At 42.5% G+C, this 21625-nt stretch overlaps 1 protein-coding gene across 1 annotated transcript in view; it reads right to left on the bottom strand.

Moving 5' to 3' along the window:
- SLC17A7 (solute carrier family 17 member 7) overlaps nt 1-21625 on the bottom strand; it is a 211417-nt gene that overhangs the window by 8772 nt on the left and 181020 nt on the right. The window contains exons 7-10 of the mRNA XM_040327637.1: nt 11640-11782; nt 8298-8447; nt 4007-4139; nt 3402-3512 (exon numbers count right to left, since the gene is read on the bottom strand). Of these exons, the coding sequence (XP_040183571.1) occupies nt 3402-3512; nt 4007-4139; nt 8298-8447; nt 11640-11782 (537 nt within the window). The remainder of the gene's footprint in view (nt 1-3401; nt 3513-4006; nt 4140-8297; nt 8448-11639; nt 11783-21625) is intronic.

Below are 21625 nucleotides of genomic sequence, written 5' to 3'. Positions count from 1 at the left end.
ATCCAGCCACAGCATGCAGAGGAGGTGGTGGACTAGCTGACTAAACCATCCTTATCCTCCTCATCCTCTATGACCCAAGCTGACACTAATGGGAAGTCCACCACAGCTGCCAGATCGGCTTATTCTGCCTCTTTGTCCACAGCTACTCCTGTCAGCTGAATTATTTTAACACTGTGTCAGCCACTTGCTTCTTGAGGATGCACAGACATTACTTGATTCTTGTGTTGGTTCTGAGGTAGAGAAAGGGACTAACATGAGTCTACAGAGAGAGGGGAACACTGATAAACAACAAATTGTCAGTCATGCTCCCCCAGCCGCAACATATTGCAAAGTTAGCTTCAATGATGATGAGGATGGAGGGTATGATGATGATGAGGTCACTGACACAATTTTGGTGATGGATAGAGCAGTGGAGGAAAGTGAGGGGAAGAAACAACCCAAATAAGGCAGGGTGTCCTCCAGAAGCAGCCACCATGAAATAGTAGAAAGCAGCCACCCTATTCCATCAGATTTTGGAGCTGTTATCTCCCGGTCCACTTCCCACAACTCAGCTGTGTGGGCCTTTATTTTAGCACATGTGCAGCCAATCGCACTGTTGCAATTTGCAGTCACCAGCCATTTGGGTACCACATGCTTGACAAGGCATTTAACCTCCCACCACTCAGTCTGTAGGCACGAGCACCTGAAAGCTACACACAAAAGACACAATTCTCCTCACTCCCCACCTTTCATGTCTACCCCTGCTATATCTCATGACCTCTCTGCAGCCTCCACTTTCAGGGGTGATAGTTGTCAGGGAAGAGTTCAACTGCTGGTGTCACTGTGGCTTTCAGATCTATAGGCTGCAGTTTCGGTGTCCACAGCGGGTGTCTCTCAGCAGTCAGGAGCTGACATCATCTTATGCCATCAGTCATCACCTGATGCTGATTGCAGGAAGCGTATTTAAACCCTGTGCATGCTCCTCCTCACTGCTTTGGTATTGTCTCCATGTGCTCCTGACCTGCATTCCAGTGTTCCTGCATCCTGTTCCTGAACAGTAATCCCTACCCTGCAGCCTGATTACTTCCCACCTGCTCTCTCTGTCTCTGTTACCCTCACTTGTCTTTTAAATAAATGATATTATTTTACACTCTACTTGTGCCTAATATTCTCTGTGGCAGTCCACACATTTGTGGCCACATCGTCTACTGACAATGGTATAGCAAAAGGGTGCCACAGGTCTTTGCAACACATTTGCCAGCAGCATACCACCAGCTGTAGAGTATAACTAGGTGCCCCCAGGTGCTGCAGCGAAAAAAAAAAATATATATACTCCCTGCCCCCACATGCCCAGCGTCTAAATTCCAGCTTGTCCAAAATAAAGTAAGCTTTTAGGGAAAATCAATTTAAATGTATATTTTTTTTCTTTATAAATCACAGTTTTGCTGCAGCAGGTTCTATACATGGTAGATATGTGCCACGTTACAGGCAGACTAAGGGGACCCCCAGAACTATATTTAAAGAAAATGTTAATGTTAACATGCTCCTTTAAAAATAAAATCTTTTTTAAACATTTTTTGCATTGGTAAATGTTCCCCAGGGCAGTTGCCAGGCCCCTATACCCTTTTTATTGCTAATAATTGCATATATGCCTTCAAAATGGGGACTTTTGATTCTTCAATTTCGGGTCCCATAGACTTCAATGGGGTTCGTCGTCCGTTTCCGAACTTTTGCAAATATCGAGAGTTCTGGCATGAACCGGGGTTGTTCAGCCCATCTCTGGAGAAGAGTTACAAGACAAAGTTACTATGGTACCTGACCCCTTGTCATGGCCTGATTGTGAACCTGGAACCCCTGCCATGTCAGGCAATGTCTCTTCTTGCTGACCTTCCTGGAATGCTGTACAGTTCCCTGGACAATTCCTTCAATGATCCTGTCTTGAACCTTGCTTGTCTTGAATCCTGAACACTTTGCTCCTTCAATAAACTTCCTGATTTAAGCCATGTCTCTGCACTTCCTGTTACCAGATTATTGTGCTCTCTCCAGGCAGTATCTCTCTCCTGTCTTCCCTGCTGCCAACCAAATTTTGCTACCACTTGTTATCGACCCTTGGCTTGTTCCTTCAGGCCCTGTACACACGATCGAACATGTCTGCTGAAACTGGTCCCCAGACCAGTTTCAGCGGACAGATCCGACCGTGTGTACAGCCTAGCAGACAGGTTTCCAGCAGACAAAAGTTTTAAAGCATGCTTTTAAAACTTATCTGATGGAAACCCATCCGTCCGACATGTCCGCTGGTTAGTACGCTTAACCAGCGGACCGAAATCTCCCGCATGCGCCGAATGGATTCGACGCATGCGTGGAAGCATTTTACTTCCTGGTTTGCGGACGTAGCGGCATCAATGTCACCGCCACGTCACCGCGCTGTCTGTCCGCAGGGATTTTGGTTTGATGGTGTGTACAACCATCAGTCCAAAATCTCTGAGCGGACATGTCCGATGAAAACGGTCCGCAGACCGCTTTCATCGGACATGTTCGCTCGTCTGTACAAGGCCTCACTATGCTTCTGCCTGATCCCAACCTGCAACTACTCTGTATCGACCTTTGGGTAGTTTATTGACTACACTTTTGTTCGAACCCTACCTGCTTATCTGCTACTGGACCCTGGGTTGCTCACCTCTTGGTGGGGAAATCCTGAGCATCGTGACATGGTACTAACATGCAGCAAAATCCATCTCCACCATGAGGAGCTCTGGTGAACACCATTTATTACTTAGAATCTGAACTTTAGGTGAGCCTGCGTCATTCACCAGGGTGACTGCCTGTGTACCTATCCTACTGGTTGGCGGTAGTTCCGCTACTGCTATAGCAACTGTTTTTTGGGCCTGACCCTAGATCATGACACCCTGATAGATCTGCATTGTATGGCAGAATGTATTAATTTCATATAATTCTATTGGCATAGCTGATGTTCAGGCATCTCCCATGGTTGCCTTATTGTCAATGATGCCTGGGTCCATTTAAAAAAAAACAAAAAAGGCATTTTACGGCATTGCATATTGGCAGCATGGGTAGCTACTGTATATCTCATCATTGGAAATGTTTTCTTCTCCTCCCCATCTTTTGGAATGGGCCTGCATACTCAACAATTCTGGCAATGGAAATGTTGGTGGCTGAAGATCCAGAAAAAATGTGTACCTTGTGGACGTGCTGGCAGGTGTATAGTGACTCATCTGCATTTCAAGCTTTGGTTACAAGTTAACCTGATAAAGATTCTTCTAAGAATTTAGAATTACTTTTCCCCTTCCTCTCTACTTTATTGAATATGCTTATGTATTTCACTTTGTGACTTTTTCACTAGGAAATTAACCATACAAGATTTTATATTATTATTGGATATTTATACAAGTTTAATGACTTACCTGATATAGCAAATCCACTGAAGCCCACAGCTAGAACAAGGAAAGAAATGGCTACTCCTTTAGAGTGTGAATAGCCCACAACTAGAAGAAGTGTGGCCTCCATACCAAAACCTATGATAAAAAAAAATATATATATATATGAATTACCAGTTATCCTTTAATGTGTAATTAAAATGTATTTAAATAGTATATTCCATAAGTTTACATATGCAATGCCTTTTTTTTGTAAGCTAAACCCCTGATTTGAAAAAGTCAGTCTTGGTGACTTCACTCGTGTCTGCACATGTTTGTCAGCAACAACTACAAAACTATGTAATGAAATTTTGCAAAATCCTTTTCCAATTAAACTTATTTGTAGTCACAAATCCCTTCTTTTTTTGGTATTGATCTCCACAGATCAGATATCCACAGATCAGAACAATCTAAAAAAATAGCTGTTAAAGTTTTCTGATACCTGTAATTCAACTAGTTAAGGTTACAGTCTTAAAACAAATGGCCTTGCCAAAAAACGACTGACCCAATTTCTAAACCAAAATGTATACCACATCAGATAGATCATAACATGCCCAACTTCAGTACTTATTGCTTCAACCAACAATACATACCTCCACAATTCATCATTTTACGGACATTGGTTGTGGACATTATTCTTTTGGTACGCAGAAAGTCAGCTATCTGCCCTCCAATGGGTACAATGATTGTCATTACCAAGTGGGGTAGTGCAGAGAGAAGACCAACCTGTAAGACATATATGAAGCAAAAGATCACACAAGAATGATAGAATATGGTATGCTTTTCTAATTAAAGCATTAGTAAACACCGTTTGGACACTTGTACCTACAGGTAAGCAATAATAAAGCTTACCTGTAGGTACAAGGAATATCTCTTAAATTAGCTGTTTCTGCAGCCATTGACATCACTAGCGCATGCACTCTAAAGAGACGGCATACTCCATGCTGTCACTTCAAAGCTATGTGCCTCCGCCATGACTCCCACGCACACGCACGAGATTGACATTGTTGAGGCTTCGTCATTTAAGCTGCTGGAAATCCGTGAACCTGATAGGAAGACCGGGTGAAGATGGGAGCCCTGTAGGCGGTGACAGCACACCACTGAAGGGCTTTGTTTTAAGGTAAGTCTTTCATAATGTGTTAGTATGCAATGCAGGAATATTGGGCCAAATCTTCAAAAAAGCTGCCTAACTTAACTTTCAGCAGTTAAGTTACACAGGCGTTAAATTTCTACCTAAGTGCCCGATCCACAAAGCACTTACCTAGAAATTACACACCGTGTAACCTAAGTGCCTCCGTCGCAAGGCGGTCGTCTGCTCGAGGGGGCGATTCCTATTCAAATGAGGCGCGCTCCCGCGCCGGACGTTCGGCGCATGCGTGTGACGTCATTTTTCCCGATGTGCATCGCGCAAACGTACTTTACGCCGGGCTTTGTGGATCGCGACGGGACAATAAAGTTGCGTCGGGTAAAAAAAAAAATACGCGCCGGGAAAAAAAATTCGAAATTTTAAAAAAAACGCGGCGATCGAAAAAAAGGTTTGTTTTTACAAGGTCTAAACAGTTTAGGCCTTGTAAAAGCATCCCTAATTTTACGTATGCAAAACGTAACTTACGCAGAAAACACAAAGCTAAAAAGCTTTGTGGATCTGCTTAAGTAATCATTTGCATACGCAAAGCGGCATTTCGACTCGAAATGCCCCCAGCGGCGGATGCGGTACTGCATCCTAAGATCCGACAGTGTAAGTCTATTACAGATGTCGGATCTTCTGACTATCTTTGGAAAAATCCTTCTGAGGATCGTTTCCAAAGATAGCCACAGGGATACGCAGGCTGAACAGCAGTTCCGCCTGCGTATCTCCTTTGAAGATTTGGCCCATTCTTTTTTTGTTGAAAGTTTACTACTGATTTAACATCATACCTAGTTTTTGGTCTTGCTTAATCATATTTACATTAACCACTTCAGCCCCGGAAGGTTTTACCCCCTTGATGACCAGGCTATTTTTTTTTTTGCGAAAAGGCACTATAACTGACAATTGCGAGGTCATGCAACGCTGTACCCAAATAAAATTGATGCCTTTTTTTCCCCCCACAAATTAGGGTTGCGCTATAAACAAAAAAGAGTGACAATTTAAAAAAAAAAAAACAATATTTTTTTCTTTGTGCATATCCAATAAAACGATTGTAGGCCAATATGTATTCAGCTACATATTTTTGGTAAAAAAAAAAAAAAAAAGTTTAAATTGATTAGTCTGCGCAAAAGTTATAGCATCTAAAAACTATGGGATATTTTATGGATTTTTTTTTACTAGTAATAGCAGTGATCAGAGATTTTTTTGGGGACTGTGACATTGTGGTGGACAAATCGCACACCTAACTGACACTTTTGACACTTTTTTGGGGACCAGTGACACTAATACAGTGATCAGTGCTAAACATATGCACTGTTACTATACTAATGGGAAGGGCTGAAAACCAGGGGGATCAAAGGGTTAATTTCGTCCCTAGGGGATGCTTGCTAACTCCTTCGATTTTGCTTTTCAAATGTCCTTCTTTCTTCTGAGAAATCCTCACTTCCTGTTCTTCTTTCTGTAACTACACACAGTAATGCAAAGCTTTCTCCCTGGTGTGGAGAAAGCCTCTTGAGGGGGGAGGGTGCGAGCAGGCAAGTCAGGACACTCTCTACTTTGCAGATAGAGAAAGGAGCTGTGTGTTAGTGGGCGTCCTGACACTCCTGCTCGCCCCCTCAAGAGGCTTTCTCCACACCAGGGAGAAAGCCTTGCATTACTGTGTGTAGTTACAGACAGAAGAACAGGAAGTGAGAATTTCTCAGAAGAAATAAGGACATTTAAAAGCAAAATCGAAGGATGAGGTAAGTGAAGGAGGACTGCACTAAGGTAAAGGAAGCTATTTAGTGAAAACATTTTTTACCTTTACAACCCCTTTAATTCTTTTTTGGGATTTGTTTTGTTTATTTGTTTTCAAATCAATTTCGAAAAGTCTTCTAATCAATTTCGAATAGTTTTCGAATTTAAAATGTTTTCGAATTTGAAGAGTTTTCATTTTCCAAAAATAATAAAATAGAATAGAAAATAAAGGAATAGAAAAAAAATCTTATTCTATTCCTCTAATTTCTATTCTATTACATTCTCTTTGGAATTTGGAAAACTATTTGAATTTGAAAAGTTTTTGAATTTGAAAACTTTTCAAATCAAAAAGTTTTGAATTTGAAAACTATTTGAATTAGAAAAGTATTCGAAAAGTATTCAAATTCGACATTTTTTGTCGGATTAATTTAAATTCGGTACTATTCTAATTCGGAAGTCACGTGACCAGTGACACAACACGTCGGGGGTGTCTTGTGAAGTCCGTTTCGGTGGTGTTGTACAGAAGTGCCGTGGGGAGGCGAGTGTGTCACTACTCCCATTGCTTTTTACTGCGTTTTTTACCCTTACTTGATGTAAACAGCTTCTTTTACTAAATAAATGTACTTTTCATTTGGCAATATTGCACTATGGCTGTTCTTTGCTTCCTTTGAGCGCCATTTATACAAGAAGTGTCATTCCTTGGACCGAGCGGTTTTCTCTGGAATTACTCAAAATGTTTGATGCCAAGTTTTGGACGTAGTCCTTTATCTTCGCCTGGAACCTGGTGAGCCTTGTTTGACCCTTGGGTCATTGTTGGAGGTGAGCGGCCAATTCATAAATTTAACAGTCAATGTTTGGATTGATGTTTTTTCTGTTTTTTCTTCAAGTTATCTCTATGAGATTTTTACCTTTATATGAACTGACTCCTACCATTGGGCTTTAGTCTGACTTTTATTCACATTTATTTATTTGTATGTTTGGATACTCATCATATTCATTCTTTGAGTATATTACTTTATGGCACATTATTGAATAAGCACACTATTCTATTGTTTAACCTGCCCATTTTGGGGAACACCGGAGCTTCATAGAAGAAGGCTTTGATCCCCATGATCACACACTGTTCTTGCGCCAGAAACTGTCGTTACTTGCTGAGAGTGGAATGCTATATTGAAGTCACAGTTAAATGTCTATCTTGGCTTCGGGCACTGTAGACCTGTGGGTGTATGATTTTTACCACAAAAGTACATATCTTTTTTAATATATTTTCATGGATCACTAAAGGATTTTTTTTTAAATAACAAACATGTTATTGCACACAGCTCGTTTTGCACAGAGTGGCCCTGAACCTGGTCTTCCGGAGTCCCTCGGTGGCTGTCTTGGCTCACCCCCGCAAGGACTCAACACCTTCATGCTCGCTCGCTCGCATGGTGTTGTCTGCTTGCGGGCGCACTCCCATGATACAGCCGGCGGCCATAGCCGCACACTGTATCACTCGGCCCCGTCCCCTGGCGCGCCGTGTCATTGGATGTGATTGACAGCAGTGCGAGCCAATGGCTGCGCTGCTTTCAATCAACCAATAAATGACCCGGAAAGACGGCCGAGAAGCCTGCTCTTTCACAGCGCAAGGCTTTCGAGGGGTCAGGTAAGTAATTGGGGGGGCTGGGGGGGGGGGGGCGCTAATACTCGGATGTTTTTTCACCTTAATGCAAAGAATGCATTAAGGTGAAAAAACATTTACCTTTACAACCCCTTTAACAACTTATAATTACACCACCACAAACTTCAATGTTGTAGGAGGCAGCCTATCACTTGATTACTCGTGGAAAGGAGTTTTGTCAATATTATCCTTAACTAACCCTGTTAAACTGGCTTTTAGGCTGTGTTTTATGGCTTTAGTGTTCTGTACTTAGGTTTTATTCAAAACCACATGACAACAAAATTATTTATTTACAGAGGCTATTGATCTCAACTCGATTTAGAAAGTTAATAATATAGTACCTCCAGAAAGAACACCATACCTTACTGATCTCAAAGCCAAACACTTCCTCAAAATAGGCCGGCTGGCTAATGAGCAAGAGATAGAATGTCCAACTGCGGCAAAAGTTGGCAACGATGATTGCGTACACTGGCATAGAGGTGAAAAATTTCCGCCAAGGTGCTTTAAATTTCTGCAAAGACATTATTTATATATAACATTATTTATATATAACATTATAGACATGGTTTTAAATACATTCTCTAAATACACAAATGGTTATTAACATTTGTAACTTGATATTGCAATACCTAAACGGTGGCTGCACCTTAAAGAATGCAGTTGGCATTCTGCTCAAAAAATTTCCAATGTGCTCTTTTGAGATTGAGATGGTCAATCAAATTATCAATTTTTGTTGAACAGAGTGGGGTTGGCAGGGCCAACCAAAAGTGCAGGTTCATTCATCATGATTCCTCCCTCTTCAAGAAATAAATTATGAGAAATTCTAAATTGTAGAGTTGTCCCCAGGAGAAGGGAAGAAGGGAAAGCTTCCAATAAAAACACCTGTTGTGGGTACAGCCATTTACGTAGGGAATTCACCTCACTTTGGCCAATTTTTTTTTGTTACATCTTTGGGAAAGATAGTGAATAGAAATTTCCCTAAAGCCCTGTACACACGATCAGTTTGTCTGATGAAAACGGACCGATGGTTTGTTTTTCATCGGTGAAAAAAATAGAACATGTTTTAAAATTTTCCTATGGATAAAAAACCAATAGAAAAAATGATCGTCTGTGTGGAAGTCCATCGGTCAAAAATCCACGCATGCTCAGAATCAAGTCGACGCATGCTCGGAAGCATTGAACTTTTTCTCAGCACTTCGTAGTGTTTTACGTCACTGCGTTTGAAAACGGTCGGATTTTTGACCGATGGTGTGTAGGCAAGACTGATGAAAGTCAGCTTCATCGGATATCCGACGAAAAAATCCACCAGATTAGATTCCATCAGATATCCGTGTGTACAGGGCTTTAGAGTATACAGACAATAAGGCCCCATTCACACCTAGGCGTTTTTACGCCTGAAGCGCACTGCTCACAAACGCCAGAGGGGAGAATTAACATAATTCCCTATGGTGACTGTTCACACCTGAACGCCTGAACGCCCAAACGCCTGTCGCGCGAAGCTCAAACAAGTCCCGGACCTTTTTTTGTCGCGCGAATTGCGCGACAGCGGCGTTTGAGCGTTTTTTTTTCCCCAAAGGAAATAATGGGAAACGCGCGTATTGAGCGTATCGCACGACAACGGGCGTTTGCTATGGGCGTTTCGTCGCTTTAATCAATAGAACTTGTCGCCCATGCAGAAGATTAAAAAAAATCTACCAACATAGCAACAAGTGATGAAAAGAAGATAATTTTTCCTATTGGCTAAAATAAGAAACGCCGAAGTACAAAAACGTCGCACGACGCTGTATGCAAACGCGCAAATAAGCATGAATACGTGCGAAAAAAAACGCCCGAAAAAACGACCGAACGCCCTACGCTCAGGTGTGAATGCAGCCTAAAAATAAAAAATCTAGAACGCTTTTTAATCCTTTCCTACCCTATCCAAAACTACACCACTACTACCTTTTAGTGAGGAGGAAAGATCAGGACATATAGGTAAGCATCCTTTATGTCCATTGATGCCAGAGATGCTCTGGATGGAGCAAGGCCAACACTGTATGTACTAATTATTTTCTAAGCTTTTGTATCTGGAGAAATGTGTTCAAATGCTTGAGATCCAATATAGGATGAACATCACAGTTTGGCTTTAGAACTATAAAACGGTTTAAATAAAAGCTGCAAACCCCCCTTTCCTCTGAAGCAGGGAAAATCACTCTTTAAGACAGAAGATGAGCGAGAGCCTGAAAATGTAACAATCTCTTTTAACAGATTCAGGGAAACATTTGAAAGCATAAAGTGTGCAGAGGTAAAAATTTAGAATTCCAACCTGTAACCATGAGCAACTGCACAAAGGACCCATTTGTCTGCTAACACCCCCGCCATACTTGAAAAAATTGTGGTGGCACCCCTACATTGAGAAGCTTGGAGGACCAGGACTTCTTATGGAACCTGCACTGGGACTGAGATTTTGTTCTAGAAGTCGAAGCCTGAGAGTGGTGAAAGGACAGCCCTCGGTTATAAAATAGGTGTCAGACGGGTTGCACGTCATTCGGCTGGGAGCCTCCTATGGAGGCGGTATCGTTCATAGCGGCGGGTCAGACTCGTAGAAGGATTACGGCGCTGGAATTTTTTTTTTTATTAAAGGACTTGTCCCAACTTTGTGTGCATGTTTTTTTCCCTTTTTTTTTCTCACTTTTTTGGGTGAAATGGTAGGGGTACAATGTACCCAGTTACCAATTCACATAGGGGGGGCGGAATTACCAATTCACATAGGGGGGGCGGCATCTGGGGGTCCCCTTTGTTAAAAGGGGCTTCCAGATTCCGATAAGCCCCCCGCCTGCAGACCCCCACAACCACCGGGCAAGGGTCGTGGGGATAAGGCCTTTGTCCCCATCAACATGGGGACATCCTCCCCATGTTGAGGGCATGTGGTCTGGTACGGTTCAGGAGGGGGGGGCTCTCTCATCCCCCCTCTTTTCCTGTGGCTTGCCAGGTTGCATGCTCAGATAAGGGTCTGGTATGGATTTTTGGGCTGAACCCCACACCATTTTTTTTTTAATTTTGGTGCGGGGTTCCCCTTAAAATCTATACCAGACCTGAAGGGCCAGGACCCAACAATTAATTATAGCCGCGAGTAGTTTTAAATGACTTTTTTTCCTGTAGAAATGTCATTTTGTGCAGGGACTGTTATAAACAAGGGAAAAATGCGCTACTTTACAGGCATACTATAGACACCCCCAGGTACAAAATTTAAAGGAATATTTCACTTTTATTGTTTCACTTTAAGCATTATTAAAATCACTGCTCTCGAAAAAACTGCAGTTTTTAAAACTTTTTTTGCATTGATACATATTCCCTGGGGCAGGACCCGAGTGCCCAAACTTTTTAATAACTTGCATATTAACCTTTAAAATTAGCACTTTTGATTTCTCCCATAGACTTTTAAAGGGTGTTCTGCCGCTTTCGAATTTGCTGCGAACACCCCAAATTGTTCACTATTCAGCGAACGGGCGAACAGCCAATGTTCGAGTCGAACTCATGTTCGACCCGAACATAAAGCTCATCCCTACTGAAGAAGAAAATTAAGGGTTTTCAATAGCTTCAACCTAAAACTATATTCAGTTAGCCACATGAAAGGTATTGCCTACTGTTGCTACTACTACCTTTGACTAACACGATACAACACTTTACTGCTAGAATTATAGAAAAATTAAATTTAGCTCACCACCAATGGGTTCATGAAACCTGTGCTCTCTCCAATGCTCTCCTCAATGTACCTTTGCTCTTCTTCTGATATTGTGGGATGTTCTGCTGGACTTTCATAGGAGACAAGAATCCAGAACATGTACCAGAAAATACCAAAGCTCCCTGGGGATAAGAAAATTCTTTCTTTAAAATGGTTATTAATTTAATATGGTAGCTGGACATTTACAAAAGAGGTACTTAGACATACGGGTTGGTATACTAACAAAAATCTAAAACTGGCAAATAGACACTTTTCTTAATGGCGGCCTGTCAAAATTGTCTCTCTGACAATTATCTATGAATACTTGCTTGGGGTGGTAATGCATATACTGTAGCCGCATAAAGAAGCAGTTAACCAACCTAAGGAAATACAGATCAACAGTGACATCTTTCTCTCAAGATGCAAAAAGAGGAATCTCATACCACAAGGTCTCCAGATTAAAAATCTTAGTGCAAATCTGTGTGCAAATACACTGAACTCTCCTTACGCAGAAGGATTGTGCAGACATACTATCAAAAGATTTAGGCCTATTGCATACTGCACATAAAAATAACGTTATAAATATATTACTTTTTTCAACGTTTTTGCAATAGGGTTTTTTAGCATTTTTTTGCATTTTTCCGTGTTAGCGTTTTTTGGTGTCTTTTTTCTTTTACAATGGATTAAAAACATTACAAACATTACAAAACGCTGATGAGCAAAGTTTTTGAGCGTTTACCTGCGTTTATCAGCATTAGAGCGTTTTTACAGCTGAAAAACGTCTCTCAGAACCACTCGTCTTTTTTTTTTTTTTACTGCTTAAAAACGCCACTGACCAAAACTAAAAAAACGTCTACTGCCAAAAACAGCTGCTGTAAAAACGTCAAAAAACGTCCTAAGGAAAAACCTTATTTATAAACTGAATGGTAAAAGTGTAACAATCAGGAAACAAAATCTGTTTTTGAAATCCTAACATCATTGGACCCTACCATCATCAACCAAATTAAGAATGGAATGGAAACTTTACAAAGATAACTTCAAAAACTTGCCATGAATAGGAAGCAAAAAACAACCCAGAAGCTTCACCAAGAACAGACCTTTTGGATACAATCTAAACAACATAAAACCAACACAACATCTCTACCCCCTGCTATCAGTGACCTGGAATCCAATCCAGAATCCCAAGGTAAATGCTTACCTGACTGACAATGTGAATGTAACAGAGTAACTTGGAATCATCAATTTTTCATATCATAAACTTTCCTAACCAGAAATAACAGTCCTTTCCAAAGACCTTACATTCTGCCCAACCACCAAATTGGATAATTTGCAGTTATTGTCAGATTTGGAGGAATTCTTCAGGAGTCTAAAGCCTCATGCCCATGGACGTTTTTACAGCCGCTTTTATGAGCATTTTTTGCAAAAATGCCTCTCCATGTTAGCCTTTGGCCTCATGCCCACCATGGCGTTTTTAAGGTGTAAATGGCATAGCCGTTTTTAAGCTGCAAAAAAAACCCCAGGACCAGTGCATTCTGAGGCTCCAGCACTAGAGCTGTAAAAATGTCAGAAGCCGGCAATCTTCTGCTCTATTTCCCCCTCTTTTGTTAGCTCTTGCCCTATCTTCTCCATCGTCTTCTTCCCTCTGCTCTTTTTCCGATGTTGACTCAACGCTCTCTCCCGCTGTAATGCCATGTGCGCGGTGCGCAATGACTTATATAGGCATGGGGCGGGGCCACCGGGTGATGTCATCAGATAACCCTGCCCCTTATGACATCACCATCATGCACTTGGGTGTCGACGTATGAAGGGGCAGGGTCATCGGATGACAGGCCCGAGCGTGCAGAGAAGTCAGAACAGACCCCTGAAGTCAGAAGAGACCCCCGGAGCTGCCTAATAAATTACTTTAACACCCGTGTAGTGTGTTTTTTTATTGACACTTTTTTTCCCCAGGTGAATGGGTAGGGGTACGATGTACACCATACTCATTTACATATGGTAGGGGGCCAGGATCTGGGGGCCCCTTATTAAAGGGGGCTCCCAGATTCCGATAAGCCTCCCGCCCACAGACCCCGACAACCAACAGCCAGGGTTGTCGGGAAGAGGCCCTTGTGCTCATCAACATGGGGACAAGGTGCTTTGGGGTGGGGGGCGCAGGGCCCCCCTGCCTCAAAGCACCAACCTTCCTATGTTGAGGGTATGTGGCTTGGTATGGTCCAGGAGGGGCGGGCTTTCGCTCGCCCCTCTTTCCTGACCTGCCCGGCTGTGTGCACAGATAAGGGTCTGGTATGAATCTTGGGGGTACCCCCACGCCATATTTTTTTGGTGTTGGGTTCCCCTTAAGATCCATACCAGACCAAAGGGTCTGTTACCGTCTTGGATGGGGACCTCACGCAATTTTTTTTTTTCATTTTCGTGTTGTTCCCCCCTCAAGATTCTCAGCACACAAGAAGCACTGCAAGTCGGATCCTCTTGATCCAACTTCTGGTGCAACTTCTATTCAAATAAATGGACTTTCATAGGGAACCATTAATTTTTAATAGAGACAGAGAAACGTGGCTGAAAGCCAGCGCGGCTAAACGTGCAATAAATTTAATGCAAAATGCGGACAAAATCGCGTTTTTAACGCAGCTTTTTTTCCTGGCTTCTGTACTGGCTTTACAACCCATTTTTTAAAACGTTGGTGGGCATGAGGTCTAAGGCTCAAAGAATATTTTCACAGTAATGAAAATAAATACTAGGACAATGGAATGTGAGAAAAAGAACAGCAATTTCACACCTCCACAAGGATGCAATCCAAAATGGACATTTATATTGACAGCTTCAGACTGCGGGTTACATCTCTGATATATTACGCAATAATCAGGCCATCACCACCAAAAGGGGATAAAGGGGAAGCAGTTGTTGTGATAGATACAAAAAAATACATACAAGAGGGCCAGACACTATGGCAAATGCTACTTAAGCCTTGTACACACGACCGGTTTTCCCGGCAGGAAAACTGCCAGGAGAGCATTTGGCCGGGAATCCTGGCCGTGTGTATGCTCCCTAGCAGTTTTCCTATCAGGAAAACAGCTGGGAATCCCGACGGGAAAATAGAGAACCTAGCTTTCTATTTTCTCGTTGGGATTCCCGGCAGAGTGTTTCCTGCCGAGAAAAATGGTCGTCTGTAAGCTTTCCTGTCTGAAGGTAAACCTGCGCATGTTTGATAAGCCTTCGACGCATGCGCAGTAGCATACAAGGCATAGTGTAGGGTGTAGCAAGATGGCGGCGACAGCATCAAATGTGACAAGCGCCGGCTCGTCGTAGTCGATGATGTCACCACTTTCTTGCCATTCAAAAGAACGGGGGTTCTTTTGAATGGCCCTCTGTATGCTTGGTTTGGCAAGCCGAGCTTGCCAGGAATCCCGTCAGGAAAACCAACGTTTTTTTTCCTGACGTGATTACCGGCCGTGTGTACAGGGCCTTACTATAAAAAACTGGATTATGATCCGACCCAGAATTTTACTAAGCAATTAAAAGGTCTCATTAAAACACTACCAGCCCACCTACATTCAGAATTTATCAGTACGATTCCGGATACTTCTCCATTCTGCCAAGATTCACAAGCCAGGAAATATAGGCAGACCCATCAATGCAGGTATGAATACACTTGCTGAACAAATATCAGGCCTCATAGAATTTTGTTTTTAAAAAAAACAGTCATGAATACTGCAAAGACACAACAGATTTTCTGAACAAGCTCCACAATATACCATAATTACCACCAAATACACTTCTAGTCACTATGGATGTAGAATCTCTGTACAGTGACATCCCTCACAAGGCTAGGTTGGCTGCATGTCACAGATTTTTATCATCCTCACCAAACCACAAATACACTGCTGAGGATGTTACAGAGCTCATTGAATTCATTCTTATACACAACTACTCAATGATCTCTATCTTCAGTGTATGGGTACTGCTATAGGAAGTCAAATTGCACCCCAATATGCAAACATATTTCTCACTGACTTGGAGGACAAAGTCCGGAACAGCATACAACAAAAGCCATAAGATATTATTGCTATGTCTATGTTTTTTTTATCATATTGAAAGAAGTTGAAGAAAACAGGTTTACTCATTGATTAACATGTTTCACCCTTCAATCAAACTAAATATGGATTATTTAAATACACATGTCAACTTCCTAGACACATCAGGGATGACAAGCCTCACATTTCGATATACAGAAAACCGACTGACCAATGCAATTATCTCCATAGTTCCAGTTTTCACCCCAACACACTAAACAGCCCATCATGCACAACTAGGCCATCTGATACCATTGAATATGCTCAGACATAGAAGATAGAGATAAAACATCTCAGAATACTAGCAGACTCCTCCAAAAGAAAGGTTAAGAGATAAAACCATCAACACCAGCAAATACACGGCCTTGAAAAGCCGAAGATAAAATTTACTTCAATACAAAAAGAATTTTTTTTTTATCCTGTACCTCTAGTAACGATGTACAATTAAGCACTAGAAGGCAAAAAAAGACAATAAGATTTACAACCCATTATAACAGAGGATGAAACTCTGAAATAAATATTCCAACAACCCCTAATACTGGCCAACCTCAAATAAAAAACAAATAAGCAGGAAACTTCATTCTGATTATGAAGTAACAAATAATGGAAGCAAACCCTGCCATTAAAAATGCTGCAAACTGTACAACCAAATCGATTTATCTAAAAGGGTCACACTCACACACACAAAAGTGACCTTCAATATCACAGGATCGTACATCTGCACCTCCAGTAATGTTGTGTACTTCGTTCAATACAAAAGATGTAGCAAAGGATCTTAGGTTGGGAAAACAGGACAGAAGTTATGAACAAGGATGAATCGCGCTGCAATTGCAGCCACCTGCATCATGTGAACCATGTGTGCATGAGGCCTTAGGCCTCATGCACACTGGACGTCATAAAAATGGCAGTAGTGTAAGCTGTAGGAAGCCGTAGCTGTAGAAGGAGTTTTGCAGTGTTATAGCTCTCCCTGTCTTATCCCACTGACTTTGCTAGTTGTATTACCATTGCTATGTACATTTGTTTGTGTGTGTGTGTGTGTGTGTGTGTGTTTGTTTTTATGGGGTTGTTTCCTTTCCCTCAGAAATTTTATTTTTTTAACACTCTGTGACTTAGTACTTGTCGGATCTTGAAGAAGGGGACATACCCCAAAAGCTTGTCCTGAAAAATAGTTAGTGCAAATAAAAAAGTATCACGGACAGTACTCAATTGTTTTTATGAATACTTGAATATGTGTATAGGTGGGGGAGTTAAAACATTGAAAGCTGGCCACCAAAAAAAAAAGATACACAGATCCAACCTAGAATTCCACAGCTTTTTTTGTGACTCGGAATTACATCTCACAAAAGTGAGTATACCCCTCACATTTTTGTAAATATTTTATTATGTCTTTTCATGTGACAACACTGAAGAAATGACACTTTGTTACAAATGTAAAGTAGTGAGTGTACAACTTGTATAACAGTGTAAATTTGTTGTCTCCTCCAAATAACTCAACACACTGCCATTAATATCTAAGTGAAAATGTCCATATTGGGCCCAATTAGCCATTTTTCCTCCCTGTGTGACTCGTTAGGTTTACAAGGTCTCAGGTGTGAATAAGAAGCCGGTGTGTTAAATTTGGTGTTATCGCTCTCACTCTCTCAAACTGGTCACTGGTCACTGCTCATGGCAAAGAAATCTCAGAGGAAAATCTTTGAGGATCTGAAAAAAAGAATTGTTGCTCTACATAAAGATGACCTAGGCTATAAGAAGATTGCTAAGACCCTGAAACTGAGCTTCAGCACAGTGGTCAAGACAATACACCAGCTTAAAAGGACAGGTTCCCCTCAGAACAGGCCTCGCCATGGCTGACCAAAGAAGTTGAGTACACATGCTCAGCGTCATATCCAGAGGTTGTCTTTGGGAAATAGACGTATGAGTGCTGCCACCACTGCTGCAGAGGTTGAAGGGATGAGGGGCCAACCTGTCAGTGCGCAGACCATATGCCGCACACTACATCAAATTGGTCTGCATGGCTGTCGTCCCAGAAGGAAGCCTCTTCTAAAGATGATGCACAAGAAAGCCTGCAAACGGTTCGCTTAAGACAAGCAGACAAAGGACATGGATTACTGTAACCATGTCCTGTGGTCTGATGAGACCAAGATAAACGCATTTGGTTCAGATGCTGTCAAGCGTGTGTGGTGTCAATCAGGTGAGGAGTACAAAGACAAATGTGTCTTGCCTACAGTCATGCATGGTGGTGGGAGTGTCATGGTCTGGGGCTGCATGAGTGCTGCTGGCACTGGGTAGCTACAGTTCATTGAGGGAAACATGAATGCCAACATGTACTGTGAAATTCTGAAGCAGAGCAGGATCCCCTCCCTTCGAAGACTGGGCCACAGGGCAGTATTCCAACATGATAACAACCCCAAACACACCTCCAAGACGACCACTGCCTTGATAAAGAAGCTGAGGGTAAGGGTGATGGACTGGCTAAGCATGTCTCCAGACCTAAACCCTATTGAGCATCTGTGGGGCATCCTCAAACGGAAGGTTGGGGAGCGCAAGGTCTCTAACATCCACCAGCTCCATTAAGTTGTCATGGATGAGTGGAGGAGTGGAAGGGGACTCCAGTGGCGACCTGTGAAGCTCTGGGGAACTCCATGCCCAAGAGGGTTAAGACAGTGCTGGAAAATAATGGTGGCCACACAAAATATTGACACTTTGGGCCCACTTTGGGTTTAGACATTAATGGCTGTGAGTTATTTTGAGGGGACATCAAATTTACACTGTTATACAAGCTGTGCACTCACTAGTTACATTCTAGCAAAGTGTCATGTATTCAGTGTTGTCACATGAAAATATATAATCAAATATGTAAAAAATGTGAGGGGTGTAGTCACTTTTGTGAGATACTGTAAATAATGATTAATGTGCACTGCGTTAGTACACTGGTAATTTAAAATTAATGGGCTCACACATATTTCAGTGGACTAGAAAAATAGACCTGCTTCTTGACAGCGCACCGCACTGCAACACACATTCCAGTATATTGCAGTTACACTGTAGTACAACACACTTTCATCGGCAAAGTGCATTGGAGTGCCATTGGGAAACAATGGCATTCCACCACATCACCACAGGTAGCCAGAATGTGCATGTTCCAGCAACACAATATTATGAACTGCACCTTAGACCAGCCTTTCTCAACCTTTTCAACACAGAGAAATTACTTTCTGGTCTCAGGGAACACCTGCTAAAGATTACCATATCTACTACTCATGATACATTAGTGCAGGGGTCTCCAAACTTTTCAAACAAAGGGCCAGTTTATTGTTCTTCAGCCTTTAGGAGGGCCGGATTGTGGCCAGCGGGGTAGAAAATGCCCCGGGCCCAGCATTGGTGAGAATAAATATGGCCTCATAGTTTGCGATCAGTAGGATAAGGAGTCAAGCCCCTATTAGTAGGAGTAATTGTATCTCATCATTGGTATCAGTGGAAGAAAAAGTGCCCCCTTGTTGGAGTCAATGGGAAGAATAGTGCCTCATATCAGTGGGAGGAATAAAGCCCTGAGGGCCGAATAAAGGCTAGCAAAGGGCCACATCTGGCCCACGGGCCGCAGTTTGGAGACCCCTGCATTAGTGTAATGGTCAGTAGAATTCTCCTTATACTTGTGGTCATTGGGAAGAATTACCCCCTACAGATAGCTAAATAAAAAAAATCAATGGAATCAGTGGGAACTTATCTGAGAGGAATAGATTGCTCATTGCTCTTTTTTTTTTATAAATTCTTTATTTAATTTTTTTTCACAGCAATATCAATATACATACATAAACACCTCCGACTTCCATTACAACTATTATTTTCTTCAACATTAGCCATTACTACCACTTATTTCAGACAGTTGCATTCTCTTTAGACCTAAACTCATCTTTCGTGCTTCCTCATAATTCTAATATAACCATGTGATAATTCCTACTCTTATTGCAATTACATTTTCCTTGTCCAGGGATAGCCCTGAATATCCTCCCCAGCTTAATACAGACAAAGTTTATTAGATAAGAAAAAAAAAAAAAGTAGCCACCTCTTTAGGAACCCTCATTGAGAAACCCTGCCTTAGACTATTAAAAGTCTTATTCAGTCAGAAATAATAAATCTTTGGCTCAGCCTATCTTCACTTAAAGAATGTGACCCTTGCCTGAAAATATGCAGGTTGGGTTCAGAGAAGCACACTTCTCTGGTGGGTGAAGCCCAAGAAGTCACCCTCAGTGACTTCATATATATTTATATTTTAAAGCAAAGAGTACCAAGATAGCAAGCAATTGTGCTACAAGTTTGAAATTTAGGGGCAGATTCACAGAGCAAGTACGCCGGCGTATATCTACTGATACGCCGGCGTACTTTCAAATTTCCCGCGTTGTATCTTTAGTTTGAATCCTCAAACCAAGATACAATGGCATCTGGGTTCGATCCGACAGGCGTACGGCTTCGTGCGCCTTCGGATCGCAGATGCAATACTTCGGCGTCCGCTGGGTGGAGTTTGCGTAGTTTTCCGCGTCAGGTATGCAAATGAGCTTTTTCCGACGTGCGGTCGTCGCATTCTCTTACGTCGTCTTTAGTCGGCTTTTTCCGGCGTATAGTTAAAGCTGCTATTTTGTGGCGTATAGATAGACTTGCCATGTTAAAGTATGGCCGTCGTTCCCGCGTCGAAATTAGATTTTTTTTTTGCGTAAGTCATCCGTGAATAGGGATGGACGTAAGTCACGTCTAAGTTAAAAAAAATGACGTCGTTGCGACGTCATTTCGCGCAAAGCACGGCGGGAAATTTCAAAACGGAGCATGCGCAGTTCAATCGGCGCGGGGACGCGCTTCATTTAAATGAATCACGCCCCCTACCCGCCAATTTGAATTCCGCCGGCAGAAATACACTACGCCACTGTAACTTACGGCGCAAATTCTTCCTGGATTCGAATTTAAGCCAGGTAAGATACGCGGCGTAGCGTATCTCTGATACGCTGTGCCTGTCAATTGTATGTGAATCTGCCCCTTACTTGCTAAGCAATTGCAGGCTTGCCAGGCTTCACAAGTTTGTTAACCACTTCCATACAGGGCACTTACGCAAGCCAATTTTCAGCTTTCAGCACTGTCGCACTTTGAATGGCAATTGCGCGGTCATGCTACACTGTACCCAAACAAAATTGGCGTCCTTTTTTACCCACAAATAGCGCTTTCTTTTGGTGGTATTTGATCACCTCTGCGATTTTTTTTTGCGCAACAACTAAAAAAAATTAAGTTTTTATTTTTTTCTGTTAATTTTTTTGTAAATAAGTAAGTTTTCTCTTTCAATTACGGGCACTGATATGCACTGATGGGCACCGATGAGATGGCACTGATGGACATCGATGAGGTAGTACTGATGGGCACAGATGAGGTGGCACTGATTGGCGGCGCTGGTATGCGGCACTGATGGGCACACATAGGCGGCACTGATGGGCACACATAGGCAGCACTGATGGGCACACATAGGCGGCACTGATGGGCACTCATGAGCGGCACTGATGGGCACTCATGGGCGGCACTGGGCACTCATGGGCGGCACTGGGCACTCATATGCGGCACAGATGGGCACTCATGGGCGGCACTTATGGGTGGCACTGATGGATACTTATGGGTGGCACAGATGGGCACTGATAGGTGGGCACTGGGCATGGATGGGCACTGTGGGGTGGCACTGATGGACACTGTGGGGTGGCACTGATGGACACTGTGGGGTGGTACTGATGGACACTGTGGGGCGGCACTGATTTACCCATGTTGCCAATCAGTGCCCATTTGTAATTGGCGATCCGAGGGGGCTGCGCTGATAAACAATCAGCGCGAACCCCCCCTGTCAGGAGAGCCGCCGATCGGCTCTCCTCTACTCGCGTCTGTCAGACG

The sequence above is a fragment of the Rana temporaria genome, chromosome 10 (assembly GCF_905171775.1).
Source record: "Rana temporaria chromosome 10, aRanTem1.1, whole genome shotgun sequence".
NCBI classification, from domain to species: Eukaryota; Metazoa; Chordata; class Amphibia; order Anura; family Ranidae; genus Rana; species Rana temporaria.
The sequence above is the reverse complement of the archived record's forward strand: the minus strand, read 5'-3'. Positions and strand labels throughout refer to the sequence as shown.